Consider the following 19,542-nt stretch of genomic DNA (forward strand, 5'->3'; position numbering starts at 1 on the left):
AATATTAGAATCTCAGGCAAGGCACAGTTTGAGCCCTCCCACCGATGGCCATTCGGAATATTAGAATCTCAGGCAAGGCACAGTTTGAGCCCTCCCGACAGATGGCCATTCGGAATATTAGAATCTCAGGCAAGGCGCAGTTTGAGCCCTCCCAACAGATGGCCATTCGGAATATTAGAATCTCAGGCAAGGCACAGTTTGAGCCCTCCCGAAGATGGCCATTCAGAATATTAGAATCTCAGGCAAGGCACAGTTTGAGCCCTCCCACCGATGGCCATTCAGAATATTAGAATCTCAGGCAAGGCACAGTTTGAGCCTTCCCAACAGATGGCCATTCAGAATATTAGAATCTCAGGCAAGGCACAGTTTGAGCCCTCCCGACAGATGGCCATTCGGAATATTAGAATCTCAGGCAAGGCACAGTTTGAGCCCTCCCAACAGATGGCCATTCAGAATATTAGAATCTCAGGCAAGGCACAGTTTGAGCCCTCCCAACAGATGGCCATTCGGAATATTAGAATCTCAGGCAAGGCACAGTTTGAGCCCTCCCGACAGATGGCCATTCGGAATATTAGAATCTCAGGCAAGGCACAGTTTGAGCCCTCCCGACAGATGGCCATTCGGAATATTAGAATCTCAGGCAAGGCACAGTTTGAGCCCTCCCGACAGATGGCCATTCGGAATATTAGAATCTCAGGCAAGGCACAGTTTGAGCCCTCCCGACAGATGGCCATTCGGAATATTAGAATCTCAGGCAAGGCACAGTTTGAGCCCTCCCGACAGATGGCCATTCGGAATATCAGAATCTCAGGCAAGGCACAGTTTGAGCCCTCCCAACAGATGGCCATTCGGAATATTAGAATCTCAGGCAAGGCACAGTTTGAGCCCTCCCGACAGATGGCCATTCAGAATATTAGAATCTCAGGCAAGGCACAGTTTGAGCCCTCCCGACAGATGGCCATCCAGTTTGAGTCTTTGAATCCTAGTCGGTGCCATACACAGTTAAAGCCCTCCCAACAGATGGCCATCCAACCTGAGTCTCAGAATCCTACAACTGGAAGGGCCATCCAGTCCAACCTTATTCTGCCCTCAAGGAAGACAGTTTTTGAGCCCTCCCGACAGATGGCCATCCAACCCAAGTCTTAGGATCCGAGTGGGAAGAGGCCCCAAAGGCCATCCAGTCCAACCCGTATGAGCCTTCCTGACAGATGGCCATCCAGTTTGAATCTTGAAATCCTAGAGTCGGTGCCATACACGGTTAAAGCCCTCCCAACAGATGGCCATCCAGCCTGTCAGACAATCCCAGAGTTGGAAGAGGCCCCAAGAGCCATCCAGTCCAACCCGTTCGAGCCTTCCTGACAGATGGTCATCCAGTTTGAGTCTTGGAATCCTAGAGTCGGTGCCATGCATACGTTGTATATAATATACAACATAATTTACAATAATACAGTAGAGTCTCACTTATCCAAGACTCACTTAACCAAGGTTAACTTAACGGGCCGGCAGAACCTTGGATAAGCGAATATCTTGGATAATAAGGAGGGATTAAGGAAAAGCCTATTAAACATCAAATTAGGTTATGATTTTACAAATTAAGCACCAAAACCTCATGTTATACAACAAATTTGACAGAAAAAGTAGTGCAATACGCAGTAATGTTATGTTGTAATTACTGTATTTACGAATTTAGCACCAAAATATCACGATATATTGAAAACTGCAAAAATGCATTGGATAATCCAGAACCTTGGTTAAGCGAGTCTTGGATAAGTGAGACTCTATATGTAGTATATAATATACAACATAATTTACAATAATATAGAATAATATATGCTATTAATATAATGTATTGTATGTAAATATAAATAAATACAGTTAAAGCCTTCCCGCCAGATGGCCATCCAGCCTGAGTCTGACAATCCCAGAGTTGGAAGAGATCCCAAGGGACATCCAGTCCAACCTTATTCTGCCATAAAGACACAGTTTGAGCCCTCCCAACGGAAGGCCATCCAGCCTCTGCTTACAAACCTCCAGAGAAGAAATCTGATGTCGTACACATGACAGAACAACAAAGCAACCACCCTGCCTGTGATACTAGGAATATGAACACTCGACGAGACACTTTGGTAGGGTTTTCTTTTTTTATTATTATTATTATCGTCCATCATTTATTTATCAAAACATTCAATCAGTAAAAGCTTTACCTGCAAATGAAGTAACAATCCGGAACGGGGTAGAAAAGGGATGTGTGTGAAGGAGGAAAGGTTGACTTTTTAAAACGCTGCCAAAAAACATAAGGGAAAACCAACCAGAAATGGGAATGTTAATCCTTGGGACAGATAAAAGAGCCACACAGCAATGAGAAATCGAAGCCGGAGAGAGGATCGGGGCACAAACCTTTCCATCCTCACATGATTTCTTTTGTCCCTTATCAAATTACTTTTCAATATATATATATAGAAGTGACAGTGATTCACTGACACCGTGAAACCAAACCGTTTTCAAAAGCAACAATATGGGACAAAGTGGTGAGAAAATAATAATAATAGAGAGGAACACAAAGCATAGTAACAGGGTCTCGGAGGCATATGATAAGCGGGACATGATCTAACTATGTAATGGAGAAGCAATGGCAAGCGACGACAACAAAAAAATGGAATCATTCTCAATACATTCAGCTATTGTCAAGTAAAGGAGGCCTGTCTGGGTCAATTGCCTGGGTCTCTTCATTGCTGTATAGCAGAGGTATCGAACTCCAGGTGTTTGGGACTCCAACTCCCAGAAGCCCCAGCTGGCCAGGGATTATGGGAGTCGAAGTCCAAAATATCTAGAGGTTGAAGAGGGCTGCGATAGACATTGGGCTATGAACATAACCCCCTGCCAGGAAAGTTATGTAAAGGTAGAATTTAAAATAAAATTAAGGCAGAGGAGGCGAGTGGATTAACTATTCCCAATTACTGTGGTCACGTGGCACATGGCCCCCCATTTTTGCATCTCTGGGGGGAGTATACAGAAGGAAACCGAATCACAACAAACTCCCCAACCCGGAGCGTCTTCACTTCTACAGCAAATATTGCTAAAAGTTAAATCTATGGGACCACCTGAAAAGGATCAAGAGGCCAAACCGGGATCGGAGAAGGGAGCACGGGGCCGGAGACATGGCCACGGGGAGCCACCAGCCTTGCCTTGCTCTATTCCAGGGACTTCAAAGCTCCCTCATGCCACAAAAGTGTCTCTTTCTTCATCCACCTGGCTCCCCGTATCCCCCCACCCCCTGCCCCATAGCATTATTATCGCAGAGAGATGCTCCAGTCTGCCCCGATGTTGACCCCAGGTTTGCGGATGGTTAGAACGGATGTTTCCGCCTGGTGGATGAAGTCTAGGCGGGTCTCGGCTGCACCTGTTGGGAGTAAGATTGTATTAATTTTTTAAAATTTCATTTACCAAATTACCGTAAAGGTAAAGGTTTATTTATTTATTTGCAACATTTATATCCCGCCCTTCTCACCCCGAAGGGGACTCAAGTATATTGAGTGGTTTACAAGTATATTTATATACTATCTATATATATAAAAGGGTAATGAAATTTCGGCCTAGGACAAAACAACAAAACTACACACCCCAGAAACACTAAACTTGGCAGCACAACCCCTCATCCATGCCTCTACGTTCATACAACAAAAATAAAATAAAAATAAAGTCCCAATTAGAGGGAGAGGAAGAATTGTTTTTATCCAATTGCTGCCAGTTACAAGGCTAAACTCCGCCCACTTGGTTTCCTAGCAACCTATTCAGCCCAGGGGACAGGCACAGTTAGGCCTTTTCCACACTGCAGTGTACACTCAAGGCCCGTCCACACAGCTATATAACCCATTTATAATTTTATATTATTTACTTTGAACTGGATTATATGGCAGTGTAGACTCAAGGCCCTTCCACACAGCTATGTAACCCATTTATAATCTTATATTATCTGCTTTGAACTGAATTATCTTGACTCCACACTGCCATATAATCCACTTCAGTGTGCAGTCGGACACAACAGGACTTAACGTCAGGGGAAAACCTTTACCCTTTACCTTAACTACCACCAATTTCTCAATACTTTATTTCCCATACCACCAGACTTCGCCACAGCAATGCGTGGCCGGGCACAGCTAGTATATTATATTATATGACTATATTGCAATATTATTAGTAATATTACATGTAAAAAGGTAGGTAAAGGTTTCGCCTGACGTCAAGTCCAGTCATGACTGACTCTGGGGGTTGGTGCTCATCTCCATTTCTAAGCCGAAGAGCCAGCATTGTCCATAGACACCTCCAAGGTCATGTGGCCGGCATGACTGCACGGAGCACCATTACCTTCCCGCTGGAGCCATACATATTGATCTACTCACATTTGCATGTTTTCGAACTGCTAGGTTGGCAGGAGCTGGGGCTAACAGCGGGCGCTCATTCCGCTTCCAGGATTTGAACCTGGGACCTTTTTGTCCGCAAGTTCAGAAGGTTCAGCAGCTCAGCGCTTTAACGCAGTGTGCCACCAGGGGCCAAATTACCGTATATACTCGAATATAAGCCGACCCGAATATAAGTCGAGGCATCTAATTTTACCACAAAGAAACTGGAAAATCATTAACCCAAGTACAAGCAGAGGGTGGTAAATTTCAGAAATAAAATGCCAGAAAAATTCCAGAAAAACGTTGTTGTTGTTGCCGCCTTATATGGCTCCTCTTTCTCTTTTCTTTTTAGGAAACAGGCCTTTGTGCCGACTTCCATCCGAGTGGGAAAGCGGTGACTGTGGGGCTCAGCAAGGGACGGTAATAATAATAATAATTGTGTTTTTTCCGTGTCAGGAGCAACTGGAGTTGCTTATGGAGTGAGAGAATTGGCCGTCTGCAAGGACGTTGCCCAGGGGACGCTCGGATGTTCTGATGTTTTACCATCCTTGTGGGAGGCTTCTCTCATGTCCCCGCATGGAGCTGGAGCTGATAGAGGGAGCTCATCCGCACTCTCCCCGGGTTGGATTCGAACCTGGCAGCTTTCAGGTCAGCAACCCAACCTTCAAGTCACGGGGCTTTTATCCCCTAGGCCACAGGAGGGTTCAGTATGGGCTCCTAGGTTGCAATCACTCACCGTTGTCTTCTTTGAGGAACACTGCTGCTGGTTTCCCGGCTCCCAATATCACCACCCGTTCAATCCAAGCCGGCGTTTCAAAGCTACCCTTCGGATCGGCAGAGCTGGAAAAGGAAGGGAAGCGATGCTATGATTAAATATTACGAAATCAGAAACCAAGTATCTATAAGGTTCAAGGCGATACATATAAATGTCCCATCACCAGTTAATACTTCTAGAGAACTGGCAACGGCAAACACAACAAACAGAGAGGGATTGCAAGCATGCCCAGTACCTGGCTGTCAAGGTGTTTCCGGAGAAATTGAATTGCTGATGCAAGTATTCTCTCTTTGTCTTGAAGTTGAACGTGTGCCCGTCATCAAGAAAGAGGTCGCCTTGTGCTGTGCCCTAGTTGGGGAATGTTGACATGGAGAACTCTGGCATTCCAGTAAATTAAACCTAGTCCCATGCTAATAATAATAATAGTCATCATCATCATCATCATCATCATCATCATCACAACAACAATCTATTATTATTATTATTATTATTATTATTATTATTATTTAATAATAATAATAATAATAATTAATCCTTATTATTACTGATACTGTAATAATAAGGATTAATAATAATAATGATATAATATAATATATAATAATAAGGATTCATTAAAGATTACCGTATATACTTGAGTATAAGCTGACCCAAATATAAGCCGAGGCACCTAATTTTACCAAAAAAAAAAAAAACCTGGGAAAACATTGACTCCAGTATAAGCCGAGATACCAATAAAATGACATTAATTGAGGCATCAGTAGGTTAAATGTTTTTGAATATTTGCATAAAGCTCAAATTTAAGATGACTGTCCAACTCTGATCAAATCATTATTCTCATCTTCTTCAATGTAAATGTGCTTATGTATCCTTTTAATAATAATAGAGTAAAATAATACATGTAATAATAATAATAATAAATACAGGAAAATAATACATGTAATAATAAATAGAGTAAAATAATAAATGCAACAATAATAATAAGATCAGAGTGAAATAATAATAATAATAATAATAATAATAATAATAATAATAATAATAAAACTTTATTTATTTATATTATATCCCGCCACCATCTCCCCATGGGGACTCGGGGCGGCTTACATGGGGCAGTGGCCCAAACAACATAAGAACAAAATATAAGCAACACAATACAATCACAATATAAAAAGATGAAACAATAATACAATATATCAATATAAACAACAATAGAGGATAAAAATTTCATTTAAAACACATAAATGGTAAGACCGTAATAAAAACAGGATAAATTATTAAAAACCCACTGGGGCTGATTAATTAATGACTATCTCCGAAGGCCTAAATAAATGTATTATTATTAATAATAATAAAAATAGAGTAAAATAAATGTAATAGTAGCAACAATAATAGAGAAAAATAATAAATGTAATAATACCAATAATAATAGAGAAAAATAATAAATGTACCATATATTCTCGAGTATAAGCTGACCCAAATATAAGCCAACCAGGACCCTCAACCGAGTATAAGCCGAGGGGGGGCTTTTTCAGTCTTTAAAAAAAGGCTGAAAAACTAGGCTTATACTCGAGTATATACAGTAATTAATAATTATTATTGTTGTTGTAATTATGATTATTATCATTTATTATCTGCCCCACTGTTTTAAAAAATTTCAATTGTTCACAGGTGCCCCAAAATAATGAAATATAGGGAAGTAACTCCTCAGTTGCATCTGCGCCAATGTCCCCACTTACCTGTGGGCCCAGGGCCACATAGAGAGTGTAGGGATCACTATGCATGCAATCGGAGGACCGCCGCACCCGCTCCTTCCTAGCCACGATGCTCCCACCACGCTGATACACAGGGATCTGTAGAAAAAGTATCATATCTAATCAAGATGGCTTTCAGTTGGGGAGCCTAAGAATACCTGGCGGGCCACAGGTGTCCCAACTCTGACCTATATCCAGGGGTTGAATCACAATCCACCCACCCAACACCCCCTTGCTAACTTACGCTGCTCATGGTAACAGCTAAATAATGGGTTTGGGGCGCATGGAGTTTCTGGTGTGTGTGGACATCGTACCAAACCTGCAAGAGAAAATAAAAGGGAAGTTAACAGGAAGCATTGGGCAGCAATGTGTGTTGAGATCCTTGTGATTCTGTGACACGAAATCCAGCATATATATCTTCTTGCTGTGTCATACTATGTCTTTGGGTCAATAATAATAATAATAATAATAATAAATAATAATACATAATACATCACACAGTCCTAGACACTTGGGAAGTGTCCGACATGTGATCCAATTCAACAGCCAGCAGAGTGTCTGCTGTGGACTCATCTTATTGTGTTTCAAATAATAATAATAATAATAATAAAATTTTATTCTTATATCCCGCCCCATCTCCCCGGAGGGACTCGGGGCGGCTTACATGGGGCCATGCCCAGACACAACAGCACAAGTCAGATAAAACATTAAACCGAGCAGTAAAACTTCAACATGATTAAAAACAGTCATAAAAGTCAATATACACAATAATATTAAAATCCCGATTTGGGTCAAAAGATCCAGGCCAAGGTGCAAAGCAATATCAAGTTATCAGGGAGGGATAATTATACAGCAGGTGTAATACTTAAAGTGCTGAATGAATCCTAAAAACAATCCAGAGGGATAATAATAATACATCATACAGTCCTAAATGCTTGGGAAGTGTTCGACTTGTGATTCTGTGACACGAAATCCAGCATATATATCTCGTTTGCTGTGTCATACTATGTCTTTGTGTCAATAATAATAATAATAATAATAATACATCATACAGTCCTAAACGCTTGGGAAGTGTTCGACTTGTGATTCTGTGACACGAAAGCCAGCATATATATCTCGTTTGCTGTGTCGTACTATGTCTTTGTGTCAATAATAATAATAATAATAATAATAATACATCATACAGTCCTAAACACTTGGGAAGTGTTCGACTTCTGATTCTGTGACACGAAAGCCAGCATATATATCTCGTTTGCTGTGTCAGACTATGTCTTTGTGTCAATAATAATAATAATAATAATACATCATACAGTCCTAAATGCTTGGGAAGTGTTCGACTTGTGATTCTGTGACACGAAAGCCAGCATATATATCTCGTTTGCTGTGTCGTACTATGTCTTTGTGTCAATAATAATAATAATAATACATCATACAGTCCTAAATGCTTGGGAAGTGTTCGACTTGTAATTCTGTGACACGAAAGCCAGCATCTATATCTCGTTTGCTGTGTCATACTATGTCTTTGTGTCAATAATAATAATAATAATAAATCATACAGTCCTAAATGCTTGGGAAGTGTTCGACTTGTGATTCTGTGACACGAAATCCAGCATATATATCTCGTTTGCTGTGTCATACTATGTCTTTGTGTCAATAATAATAATAATAATAATACATCATACAGTCCTAAACGCTTGGGAAGTGTTCGACTTGTGATTCTGTGACACGAAAGCCAGCATATATATCTCGTTTGCTGTGTCATACTATGTCTTTGTGTCAATAATAATAATAATAATAAGAAGAAGAAGAAGAAGAAGAAGAAGAAGAAGACATCATACAGTCCTAAACGCTTGGGAAGTGTTCGACTTGTGATTCTGTGACATGAAAACCAGCATCTATATCTCATTTGCTGTGTCATACTATGTCTTCGTGTCAGTAATAATATTATTATTATTAATAATAATGTCTTGTTGAAGGCTGTCATGGCCGGAATCACAGGGTTGTTGTGTGTTTTCTGGGCTGTATGGCCATGTTCCAGAAGTATTCTCTCCTGACGTTTTGCCCACATCTATGGTATGTATTACCTTCGGGGTGAGAAGGGCGGGATATAAATGTCACAAATACACACATACACCCCTAATGTTGGGAAAGTTAACTACAAACTATCTACAGACCCACAAAGAAAATCCAACAAATGCTACGGTCAGCGAAAGACAAGAGGGATCCTCTCTCCTCTGCAGGAGTCTACCGGATACCATGCAGCTGTGGACAAGTCTACATAGGGACCACCAAACGCAGCATTGCCCAAACAAGAGTCAAAGAACATGAAAGGCACTGCAGACTAACTCAACCAGAGAAATCAGCCATAGCAGAGCACTTGATGAACCAACCTGGACACAGGATATTATTTGAGAACACAGAAATGCTTGACCGCTCCCAACAACTAATGTCAGACTACATAGAGAAGCCATTGAAATCCACAAGCATGTGGACAACTTCAACAGAAAGGAGGAAACCATGAAAATGAACAAAATCTGGCTACCAGTATTAAAAAACTCAAAAATCAAAACAGTAGATGGGAAGCAACACTCTGAGGGCAGCGGAGCCCCAAGGACAGCTAATGACTCTGAACAAAGGATGCCCCCCAGGCAAGAGACAAACCTTTCCAATGCTAATTAGGGTCATTAACTGAAACATTAATGCTGGCTTCCAACTGACAAAGGATTCTTGTCACACCCTGGACTCTCCACAGATATATATTTACCTTCCTTGCCTAGTCTCTCCATGCATCACAACCTCTGAGGATGCCTGCCATAGGTGTGGGCGAAACATCAGGAGAGAATACTTCTGAAACATGGCCACACAGCCCGAAAGACATACAACAACCCTGTGATCCCGGCCATGAAAGCCTTCGAGAACACATGTTAACTACATATTCTCATTGATTACGTGGAGACGCAAGTGCCTTTTATCCCTTCCGCTTCTCCCACATCCCTCGCAATCCTTACCTCTCCTTTGCCAGGCAGGTAGACTTGCACCCCTCGGGCGCCCTGGGCTGTGACTGGGTGAACCAACAAGGCATCACCTGCAAGGAAAACAAACAGCATGGCATTTGGGACAGTCTGAGCAGTTCCCAGAGGATTCCAGGGCAGAAAACTCCCACCCAGAGACTACACTCCCCATTCTTACTGTCATTGCATAAGTATATGGACAAACAAATCCTCAGTTACAAAGGTCAGGAATCACACAAGTTAACGTACAACAGGGTTGTGCCAGACGACAAGCAATGGGACAACCAAGCTTGGGATTTGACCACTGAACTCACCAAGGAGATACTGGTCATCCATGCTGTATGTTATGGCATCCTCAGGATATTCAACCCAGAGAGGTCTGTGAAGAGAAAGGGAAGAAAGAGGCAGTGGTGAAGATAGACAGAAGGATGTGAAACAATGAAAGGTACGTTCCTCCATCAGTGGTGGTTATGTAAGATTATCCAGAAGTTCTGGGAAGAAGTTAGGAAGAGTATGGAAGAAATCCTCCAGGTCAATATTAAAATGATCTAACACACTATCTGCTACATTGCCCCTTGTATAATGATCCTAGGAAAAATCTCCTGGGAACACTCTTGAAAGAAAGGGCAGCATGGCAACAATCTGCTGTGATCTGTGACTTGCTAGCAGATTATTCCAAAAATATAACAATAACACTAAAGGTTGCCACGTTTGCAATTGCAGCCCAAAAGATCAGAGTTAAAGTAGCAAAATCCATACTTGAGGTCAGAAATGGAAATGGTGATGGTTTGGAATGATACAAATCAGACACTGTCATTGTTATGTTGCTGCTATCATAATTTTAAAGAGCTAGTTTTAATTTTTGAATAAGTTTTAATGTTTATATTGGAAAGTGTTTATAAAGGTTGTATATTACTGATGTCATGGCCTATGGCTAGTACAATAAACAATTCAATTCAATTCAAAATGAAACCAGAATACTTCCTCTTGAGTATCACTGATATCAAATTAGACAAAAACCAAGATAAATTGTTCCTTTATCTAACCACAGCCGCTAGAATTAACATAGCCAAAAAATGGAGACAAAGAGAAATACCAGACATATATGAATGGACTACTAAAGTACTTGAGATTATGCAAATGGACATTCTGACAGAAAGAATAAAATGAGGACATAAAATAACAGACTGGTTAAGAGTCAAGAACTTCGTAGAGAAACAACGAACACCATTCATTATAGAATCAATCTGAGAAGTCAGTAAGATAATGATACTTATAAACATAAAAGATAGAAGGCGGGAACTACAGTAGAGTCTCACTTATCCAACACTCGCTTATCCAACGTTCTGGATTATCCAACGCATTTTTGGAGTCAATGTTTTCAATATAACGTGGTATTTTGGTGCTAATTTTGTAAATACAGTAATTACAACATAACATTACTGAGTATTGAACTACTTTTTCTGTCAAATTTGTTGTATAACATGATGTTTTGGTGCTTAATTTAGAAAATCATAACCTATTTTGATGTTTAATAGGCTTTTTCTTAATCTCTCCTTATTATCCAACATATTCGCTTATCCAACATTCTGCCGGCCCGTTTACATTGGATAAGCGAGACTCTACTGTACTTGAGATTATGCAAATGGACATTCTGACAGAAAGAATAAAATTAGGACATAAAATAACAGACTGGTTAAGAGTCAAGAACTTCCTAGAGAAACAATGAACACCATTAATTATAGAATCAATCTGAGAAGTCAGTAAGATAATGATACTTATAAACATAAAAGATAGAAGGCGGGAACTATATAAGATGGATATGAAACATGCCTGAAAGGAATGAATTGGAAGGCAAATACTTTTAAAAAATTTTTTTTAATTTTTTGCCTCTCCTAAAAACAAATTCTTCTTTTTCCCTTTCTACTTTTTTTTCTCATTCTATCTTTCCTATACCCATCATTGTTCTCACTCTTTCTATGTATAGAAACACTTAATAAATTTTTTTTTAAAAAAAGAAAGATACAGGAAGGGAAAATATAATTCAGTGGTCATATAAAGCCTTAGTTAAGGAAATGTGCAGAAGCAAATTGAGGATACGGTTATAACCTTACCGCATGGCAGGCTGGCCAGACCGGTAGCTGTGGTACATGATGGTGTACCAAAAGGGCAGCAAGGCATAGCGCTGGCGGATGGCTTCCCGGATCAGCGCCTTGTTCTCCTCCCCAAAGAGCCACGGCTCCCGGCGGATGGTGTCCACGTGGGCGTGGGCCCGGAAGAACGGCTGGTAGGCCCCGGCTTGGTACCAGCGCACCAGCAACTCGGGCTCTGGGTTCTTGAAGAAGCCGCCAATGTCCGCTGAATAGGGTGAACGGTCAACACAAAATGACAGCATGAAGGAAACGAAGGAAAACTTTTTGCACACATCTCTACTGATTTCTTTATTTCTATGGAAGCAGACCCAATCCCTCACGGAAAGAACCCCATGGTCCTTACCTCCACAGAAAGAAATACCCACAAGGCTCAAGCTCAAACACATAGGAATTGAGATCTTCAAATGGTCCCATTCTGCTGCATTGTCTCCTGTCCACACGGCCCCTATGGAACAAACAATATCAATATCAATATATATACACACACAAAAAACATCTCTTAATCTATCCCTTTCTTGTGGTTGCACCTCAGATCTGAAAACTCCTTCTTTGCCTTAATCACAGAATAATAATAATAATAATAATAATAATAATAATAATAATAAATATTATTAGTATTATTAATATGAAATCCAGCATATATATCTTGTTTGCTGTGTCATACTATGTCTTTGTGACAATAATAATAATAATAATAATAATAACAACAACAACAACTACTACCACCACCATCTCCAACTGACGCTCGGGTGCCAGATCTAAGAGGGAGCCATGAAGAGAGTTCCATTTTGTCTCTTTGCATTAGCTGGAGGCCTCTCCCCGCAATAACATGCTATGCTAGTTTTATATATATATGTATATATATGTATATATATGTATATATATGTATACACACACACACACATACATATATAATATATTTACAATAATATATAATTATAACATATTGTATATACATATATTCACAATATATTGTAATATGATATAATACTAATAATACAATATAATAATATTAATTATATATATTTTACATGTAATATTACTAATATTACAATATATTGATACAATACAATATAGTAATTTATTACCAGTATTGTACTATGCTAATAATATAACATTGTATGTAAATTTAATTTGTAAGCCGCTCTGAGTCCCCTTCAGGGTGAGAAGGGCGGCATATAAATGTAGCGAATAAATAAATAAATAAATACTACTACTACTTAACAACAACAACTACTACTACTACTACTACTTTATTTTTATACCCCGCCTCCATCTCCTCAAAGGAACTAGGGGCTGTTAACATAAGGCCAAGCCCAGATAATTACAATAACACAAAATAAAATATATACATAAAGCAAATGTATAAAGCAAACTCCCCCCCCCCCCCCTCCAGTCAAGGTCTAACTGCCATTCTAGACCAGAATGAAGAAGGCAGGGCCAGGAAGACATCTTTCCACCATGTCTCCTGTATCAATTTAACAATATAATAATATATAATAATAATATACTATACTAATATTATAATATATTGTATATACATGTAATATTAATAATAATATTATGATGTAATACAATGTAATAATAATTATAATTCACTATTATAATTGTATATTTATATTACATGCAATATTACTAATAATATTGCAATATAGTAATAAAATATAATATATTTTATGTATATATACTTGTAAACCACCCTGAGTCCCCTTCGGGGTGAGAAGGGCAGGATATACCGTGTTTCCCCGAAAATAAGACAGTGTCTTATATTAATTTTTGCTCCCAAAGATGCGCTAGGTCTTATTTTCAGGGGATGTCTTATTTTTCCATGAAGAAGAATTCACATTTATTGTTGAACAAAAAAATGAACATTTATTATATACTGTACAGTAGTTGTCATCACAAACCAGCATAACCAGACAAACTGTGAATCATATCAAGAATGTCTTGTTACTACCAATATTTCCATGTACAACACTCTATGCTACGTACATTTACTGATCCTTCATGCTCTGGTTTTCTGTTTGGCGGGCATGCTTCCAAACAAAAACTTTGCTAGGTCTTACTTTCGGGGGAGGCCTTATATTTAGCAATTCAGCAAAACCTCTACTAGAGGTCTTATGTTCTGGGGATGTCTTATTTTAGGGGAAACAGGGTAAATGTCGCTAATAAATAATAATAAATAAATATTAAAACCAGATAAAAACACATTTTAGGAGTAAACAATTTAAAACAGAACAAGGATTAAACCGAGATATTAAGATCTTATATAGGAAAATATTGGTGTTCAGAGCAATAGTGGGAAACCTCTCTTTAAAATTAAAACTTAAAATTAAAATTACCAATCTCCTAATCCTTTGACCATTTACTTTGTTATCTGTCTTCCGAAAGATAAGTTAGGATTCCATCCTTGTGATCCAGAACAAAAGCACATTTAAATGAGAACACAGGAAGTAATATTACTGCAAGTCACAGCAAGGGTCCTTCTAAATCAATACTGTCCGTGCTGTAAATTCAAGCAAAAATCTTTCCAACTCTGCAAATGCCAGGGATTGAAATAAATGCACATGCACACAACTGACCATAGCGTTGAGAGCCTGCAAAGAAACCGCGTGTCAACACAAACGGGCGCTCCACGCCGCCGGATCGTTGCTCCTGCCCCTGTGCCGTCGCCATTTGCTGCCAGACGAGGAAAAGAGCGCTGAGTTATATCAAATAATCCCAAAAATTTAAGTCCGACATCCTCGAGGCCTGTGCCACGTCTACTCCATGGGAGCCAGGTTCTCTTGGAACACACCGTTTGAGCACTCACCACATAGAAGGCGTAGAGGTTGTGGACATCCCGGTGCTCCCACCCGCCCCAGTGCACGGCATCTTTGTGCATCGTCACCTCGGGACCGTTGAAGACAGAGGGCTCGTTCATGTCGTTCCAGGTGAAAAGGTTCTCCATGGAGCCCTGAAGACAACGGAAAGGGTCGAGCAGGTGCCAATGGAGTATTTAAACTTCAACAACTGGCTCAAGATCATCTCATGAGCTTTGTAGAGATTCAGACTTAGATCTTCTCAGTTGTACACTTTATCTGTTTAATTTCTCAGGCATTGTGCAACACAAGATAGGGCCTTCTGAGTATGACAGTACTCAGACACTAATGCATGCTATGCTAATTATATATACATATATATAAAGAGATAGATAGATATACATTTTGTATATTTTATTGTATATTATATACTACTAGCTGTGCCATGCGTTGCTGTGGCGTTGTCTGGTGGTGTTGGTGAGAAATTTGAGTTAGTGGTGGTATTGAATGTCTGTTGTATGGTTGTCTTTATGTTTAGTATGTATTTGGTTGTTTGTGTAATGTGAAAGTGGTGGGAGTAGAGGGGGTCTTTGTCACTGTGTAGTATTGTATAGTATGCATACGTTGTCCAAGTGTTGTGAATGGTTAGATTGTGTCTTGGTGCGTAGTAGAAAGGGTTGGGGCGGATGGCCGTTAGGGGTGTCTCCAAATTATTGGATGGTATAGTTCTATGATTCTTATTATTGTTGCTGTTATCATCATGATTATTATCTTTATTATCATCATTATTATTATATAGTGGGTGGATGGCCATCTGTCAGGAGTGTTTGGATTGTGTGGTCTTGCATGGTAGAAGGAGGTTGTACTGGATGATTCTTAGGGCTGTCTGCAAAGATAAGGATTCCGTGATATTAGTATTGTTATTATCAAGAGGCTGTATGGCCATCTGTTGGGAATGTCTGGATTGTGTTCTCCATGGCAGGAAGGGGTTGGACTGGATGGGCTTTAGGGGTCTCTCCTATCTCTGTGACTGTAGGATTCTATTATTATTTTTATGGTGGAGATTGTGGAGATATTGAATGGCCATCTGTCAGGAGTGTTTGGATTGTGTGGTCATGCATGGTAGAAGGAGGTTGTACTGGATGATTCTTAGGGCTGTCTGCAAAGATAAGGATTCCATGATATTGTTATTAGCATTATCATTCTCAAGAGGCTGTATGGCCATCAGTTGGGAATGTTTGGATTGTGTTCTCCATGGCAGGAAGGGGTTGGACTGGATGGTCTTTAGGGGTCCCTCTTATCTCTGTGACTGTAGGATTTTATTATTATTTTTATGGTGGAGATTGTGGAGATAAGCACCAAAACATCATGTTAGACAACACATTTGGTAGAAAAAGTAGTTCAATATGCAGTAATGTTATGTTGTAATTACTGTATTTACGAATTTAGCACCAAAATATCATGATATATTGAAAACATTGACTACAAAAATGGCTTGGATAATCCAGAAACTTGGATAAGCGAGGCTTGGATAAGTGAGACTCTACTGTAAATAATTCGGATGGGCGGGCGCTAGGACCCAGGGGACAGCTTTTTCCCATTGCCTGCCTTCCCTCTTCCCTGCCGGCCATGAGGCTTTCTCTTTCCCTCCCAGCCTTTCCCTCCCGGCATGGCTCCCTATGGTGCGTTGTGGGTTCTGTCCATGTGGAGGTGCGTGAAGTGATTTTGTGTTGTTTCAACCTTAAGGTGTGGATGATGGGTTGTGTTGTCAAATTTGGAGGTTGGGGGGCCTTTACTTTTGTTGCTTTGCTCGGTGCCGCGATTCCATCAGCCTTTTATATATATAGATATATATGTGTGTGTGTGTGTGTGGCATATAGTATACAATAAAATATAATAATATAATATATTGTATATGCATATAATATTGATAATATATTACATGTAATATTACTAATAATATTGCAATATAGGGGTATATTACAATGTAGTAATATATAATGCTAATATTGTGCTATGCTAATGATATAATGTATTCTATGTATATATAATTTATTGCCAGTATTGTCCTATGCTAATAATATAATATTGTATGTAAATTTAATTTGTAAGCCACTCTGAATCCCCTTCGGGGTGAGAAGGGTGGGATATAAATGTATTAAATAAGTAAGTAAATAAATAAATATAACTTGTAAGCTACTCTGAGTCCCCTTCGGGGTGAGAAAGGCAGCATATAGGTTGTAAATAAATGCCTTTCTGAAATTTTTCCCTCTACCTCATACTGATCGTAGGCAAACATGCTGGACCACCAAGCACGCATCTCTGGGTTGGTAAAGTCTGGATAGCCCGCAGAACCTGAATGGGAAGACATAAAGAAGAGCTTAGGGCAGAAACCATGAAACAGCTGATCGCTTCTTGTTGTCAGATAGCAACCCCACTCTATTGCACATTTATTTATTTACTACATTTATATCCCGCTTTTCTTACCCCGAAGGAGACTCAGAGCGGCTTACAAATCAAATGAACATACAATATATTATTAGCATAGCACAATATAAGCATTAAATTGCTATATTGTACTATATCATTATATGGTAATATTATTAGTAATATTACATTTAATATTTAATATATAATTAATATTATTATTATTGTATTATTAGTAATATAATATTGTATCCATTAAATATTAATATCAATATTATATGTATACACAATATATTATATATTTATAAATTATTATAAATTATATATATATATATATATATACACACACACACACACACACACACACACACACCGTATATACTCGAGTATAAGCCGACCTGAATATAAGCCAAGGCACCTAATTTTACCACAAAAAACCTGGGAAAACATTGACTCCAGTATAAGCCGAGGGTGGTAAATTTCAGAAATAAAAATAGATACTAATAAAATTGCATTAACTGAGGCATCAGCAGATTAAATATTTTTGAATATTTACATAAAACTGTCCGACTCTGGTTAAATCATTAGTCTCATCTTCTTCAATGTAAATGTGCTTATGTATCCTTTTAATCAGGGGTCCCCAAACTTTTTAAACAGGGGGCCAGTTCACGGCCCCTCGGTCCGTTGGAGGGCCCGACTATATTTTTAAAAAACTATGAACAAATTCCTATGCACACTGCACATGTCTTATTTGTATTGCAAAACAACAACAATAACAATGAAAGACCAATACAATATTTAAAAGTGAAAATAATTTTAACCAACATAAACCTATCAGGATTTCAATAGGAAGTGTGGGCCTGCTTCTGGCCAATGAGATAGACAAGTTAATTAGGATTGTTGTTGTTGTTGTTGTGTGTCTTCAAGTCATTTCAGACTTTGGGCGAGCCTAAGTCCAAAATTATTTATTTATTCATTTACTACATTTATTTACTACATTTATATCCCGCCCTTCTCACCACGAAGGGAACTCAGAGCAGCTGTATGTACATATGATATATTATATTATTCGCATAGCACAATATATAAGCCGCCCCGAGTCCCTTCGGGGAGATGGGGCGAGGTATAAGAATAAAATTATTATTATTATTATTATTATTATTATTATTATTATTATTATATTAGCATTATATATTACTATATTGAATTATACCAGTATACTGTAATATTATGTGTAATATATAACATATAATTAATATTATTATATGATAATATTATTAGTATTATATTGTATAAAATGATATTATTATCAATATCATATGTATATACAATATATTATACTATTAAAACTGATATAAAAATATTATATTATAAATGAAGGCGGGGGCCAGGTAAATGACCCTGGAGGGCCGCATCCGGCCCCCGGGCCTTAGTTTGGGGACCCCTGCTTTTAATAATAATGGAGTAAAATAATACATGTAGTGATGATGATAATAATAATAATAATAATAATAATAATAATAATAATAATAATAATAATAAATACAATAAAATAATACATGTAGTAATAAAGTAAAATATTAAATATAATAATAATATCAGAGTGAAATAATAAATGTATTAATAATAATAATAAAAATAGAGTAAAATAAATAGTAGCAACAATAATAGAGAAAAATAAGAAATGTAACAATACCAATAATAATAGAGAAAAATAATCTTGCTAGCAGATTATTCCAAAAATATAACACTAAAGGTTGCCACATTTGTAATTGCAGCCCAAAAGATCAGAGCTAAGGTAGCAAAATCCATACTTGAGGTCACAAATGGGAATGGCGATGATTTGGGATGATACAAATCGGACACTGTCATTGTTATGTTGCTGCTATCATAATTTTAAAGAGCTAGTTTTAATTTTTGAATAAGTTTTAATGTTTATATTGGAAAGTGTTTATAAAGGTTGTATACTACTGATGTCATGGCCTATGGCTAGTACAATAAACAATTCATTCATTCATTCAAGAAATGTAATAATACCAATAATAATAGAGAAAAATAATAAATGTACCATATATTCTTGAGTATAAGCTGACCCAAATATAAGCCAACCAGGACCCTCACCCGAGTATAAGCTGAGGGGGGCTTTTTCAGTCTTAAAAACAGGGCTGAAAAACTAGGCTTATACTTGAGTATAAACGGTATATATAAAATGTATATATATAAAATT

At 38.4% G+C, this 19,542-nt stretch overlaps 1 protein-coding gene across 5 annotated transcripts in view; it reads right to left on the minus strand.

Moving 5' to 3' along the window:
* Positions 1-2,122: 2,122 nt before the first annotated feature.
* ganab (glucosidase II alpha subunit) overlaps positions 2,123-19,542 on the minus strand; it is a 52,163-nt gene continuing 34,743 nt past the window's right edge. For all 5 annotated transcript variants that reach the window (XM_062965460.1, XM_062965462.1, XM_062965461.1 and 2 more), the window contains 12 exons: positions 17,164-17,243; positions 14,900-15,043; positions 14,670-14,766; positions 12,431-12,532; positions 12,049-12,292; positions 10,249-10,313; positions 9,932-10,008; positions 7,168-7,242; positions 6,909-7,022; positions 5,411-5,523; positions 5,137-5,240; positions 2,123-3,400 (listed from right to left, as the gene is read on the minus strand). In XM_062965460.1, coding sequence (XP_062821530.1) covers positions 3,291-3,400; positions 5,137-5,240; positions 5,411-5,523; positions 6,909-7,022; positions 7,168-7,242; positions 9,932-10,008; positions 10,249-10,313; positions 12,049-12,292; positions 12,431-12,532; positions 14,670-14,766; positions 14,900-15,043; positions 17,164-17,243 — 1,325 coding nt within the window. In that variant the 3' untranslated portion in view covers positions 2,123-3,290. The remainder of the gene's footprint in view (positions 3,401-5,136; positions 5,241-5,410; positions 5,524-6,908; positions 7,023-7,167; positions 7,243-9,931; positions 10,009-10,248; positions 10,314-12,048; positions 12,293-12,430; positions 12,533-14,669; positions 14,767-14,899; positions 15,044-17,163; positions 17,244-19,542) is intronic.

Source organism: Anolis carolinensis, unplaced genomic scaffold (assembly GCF_035594765.1).
Source record: "Anolis carolinensis isolate JA03-04 unplaced genomic scaffold, rAnoCar3.1.pri scaffold_14, whole genome shotgun sequence".
In the NCBI taxonomy this organism is placed as follows: Eukaryota; Metazoa; Chordata; class Lepidosauria; order Squamata; family Dactyloidae; genus Anolis; species Anolis carolinensis.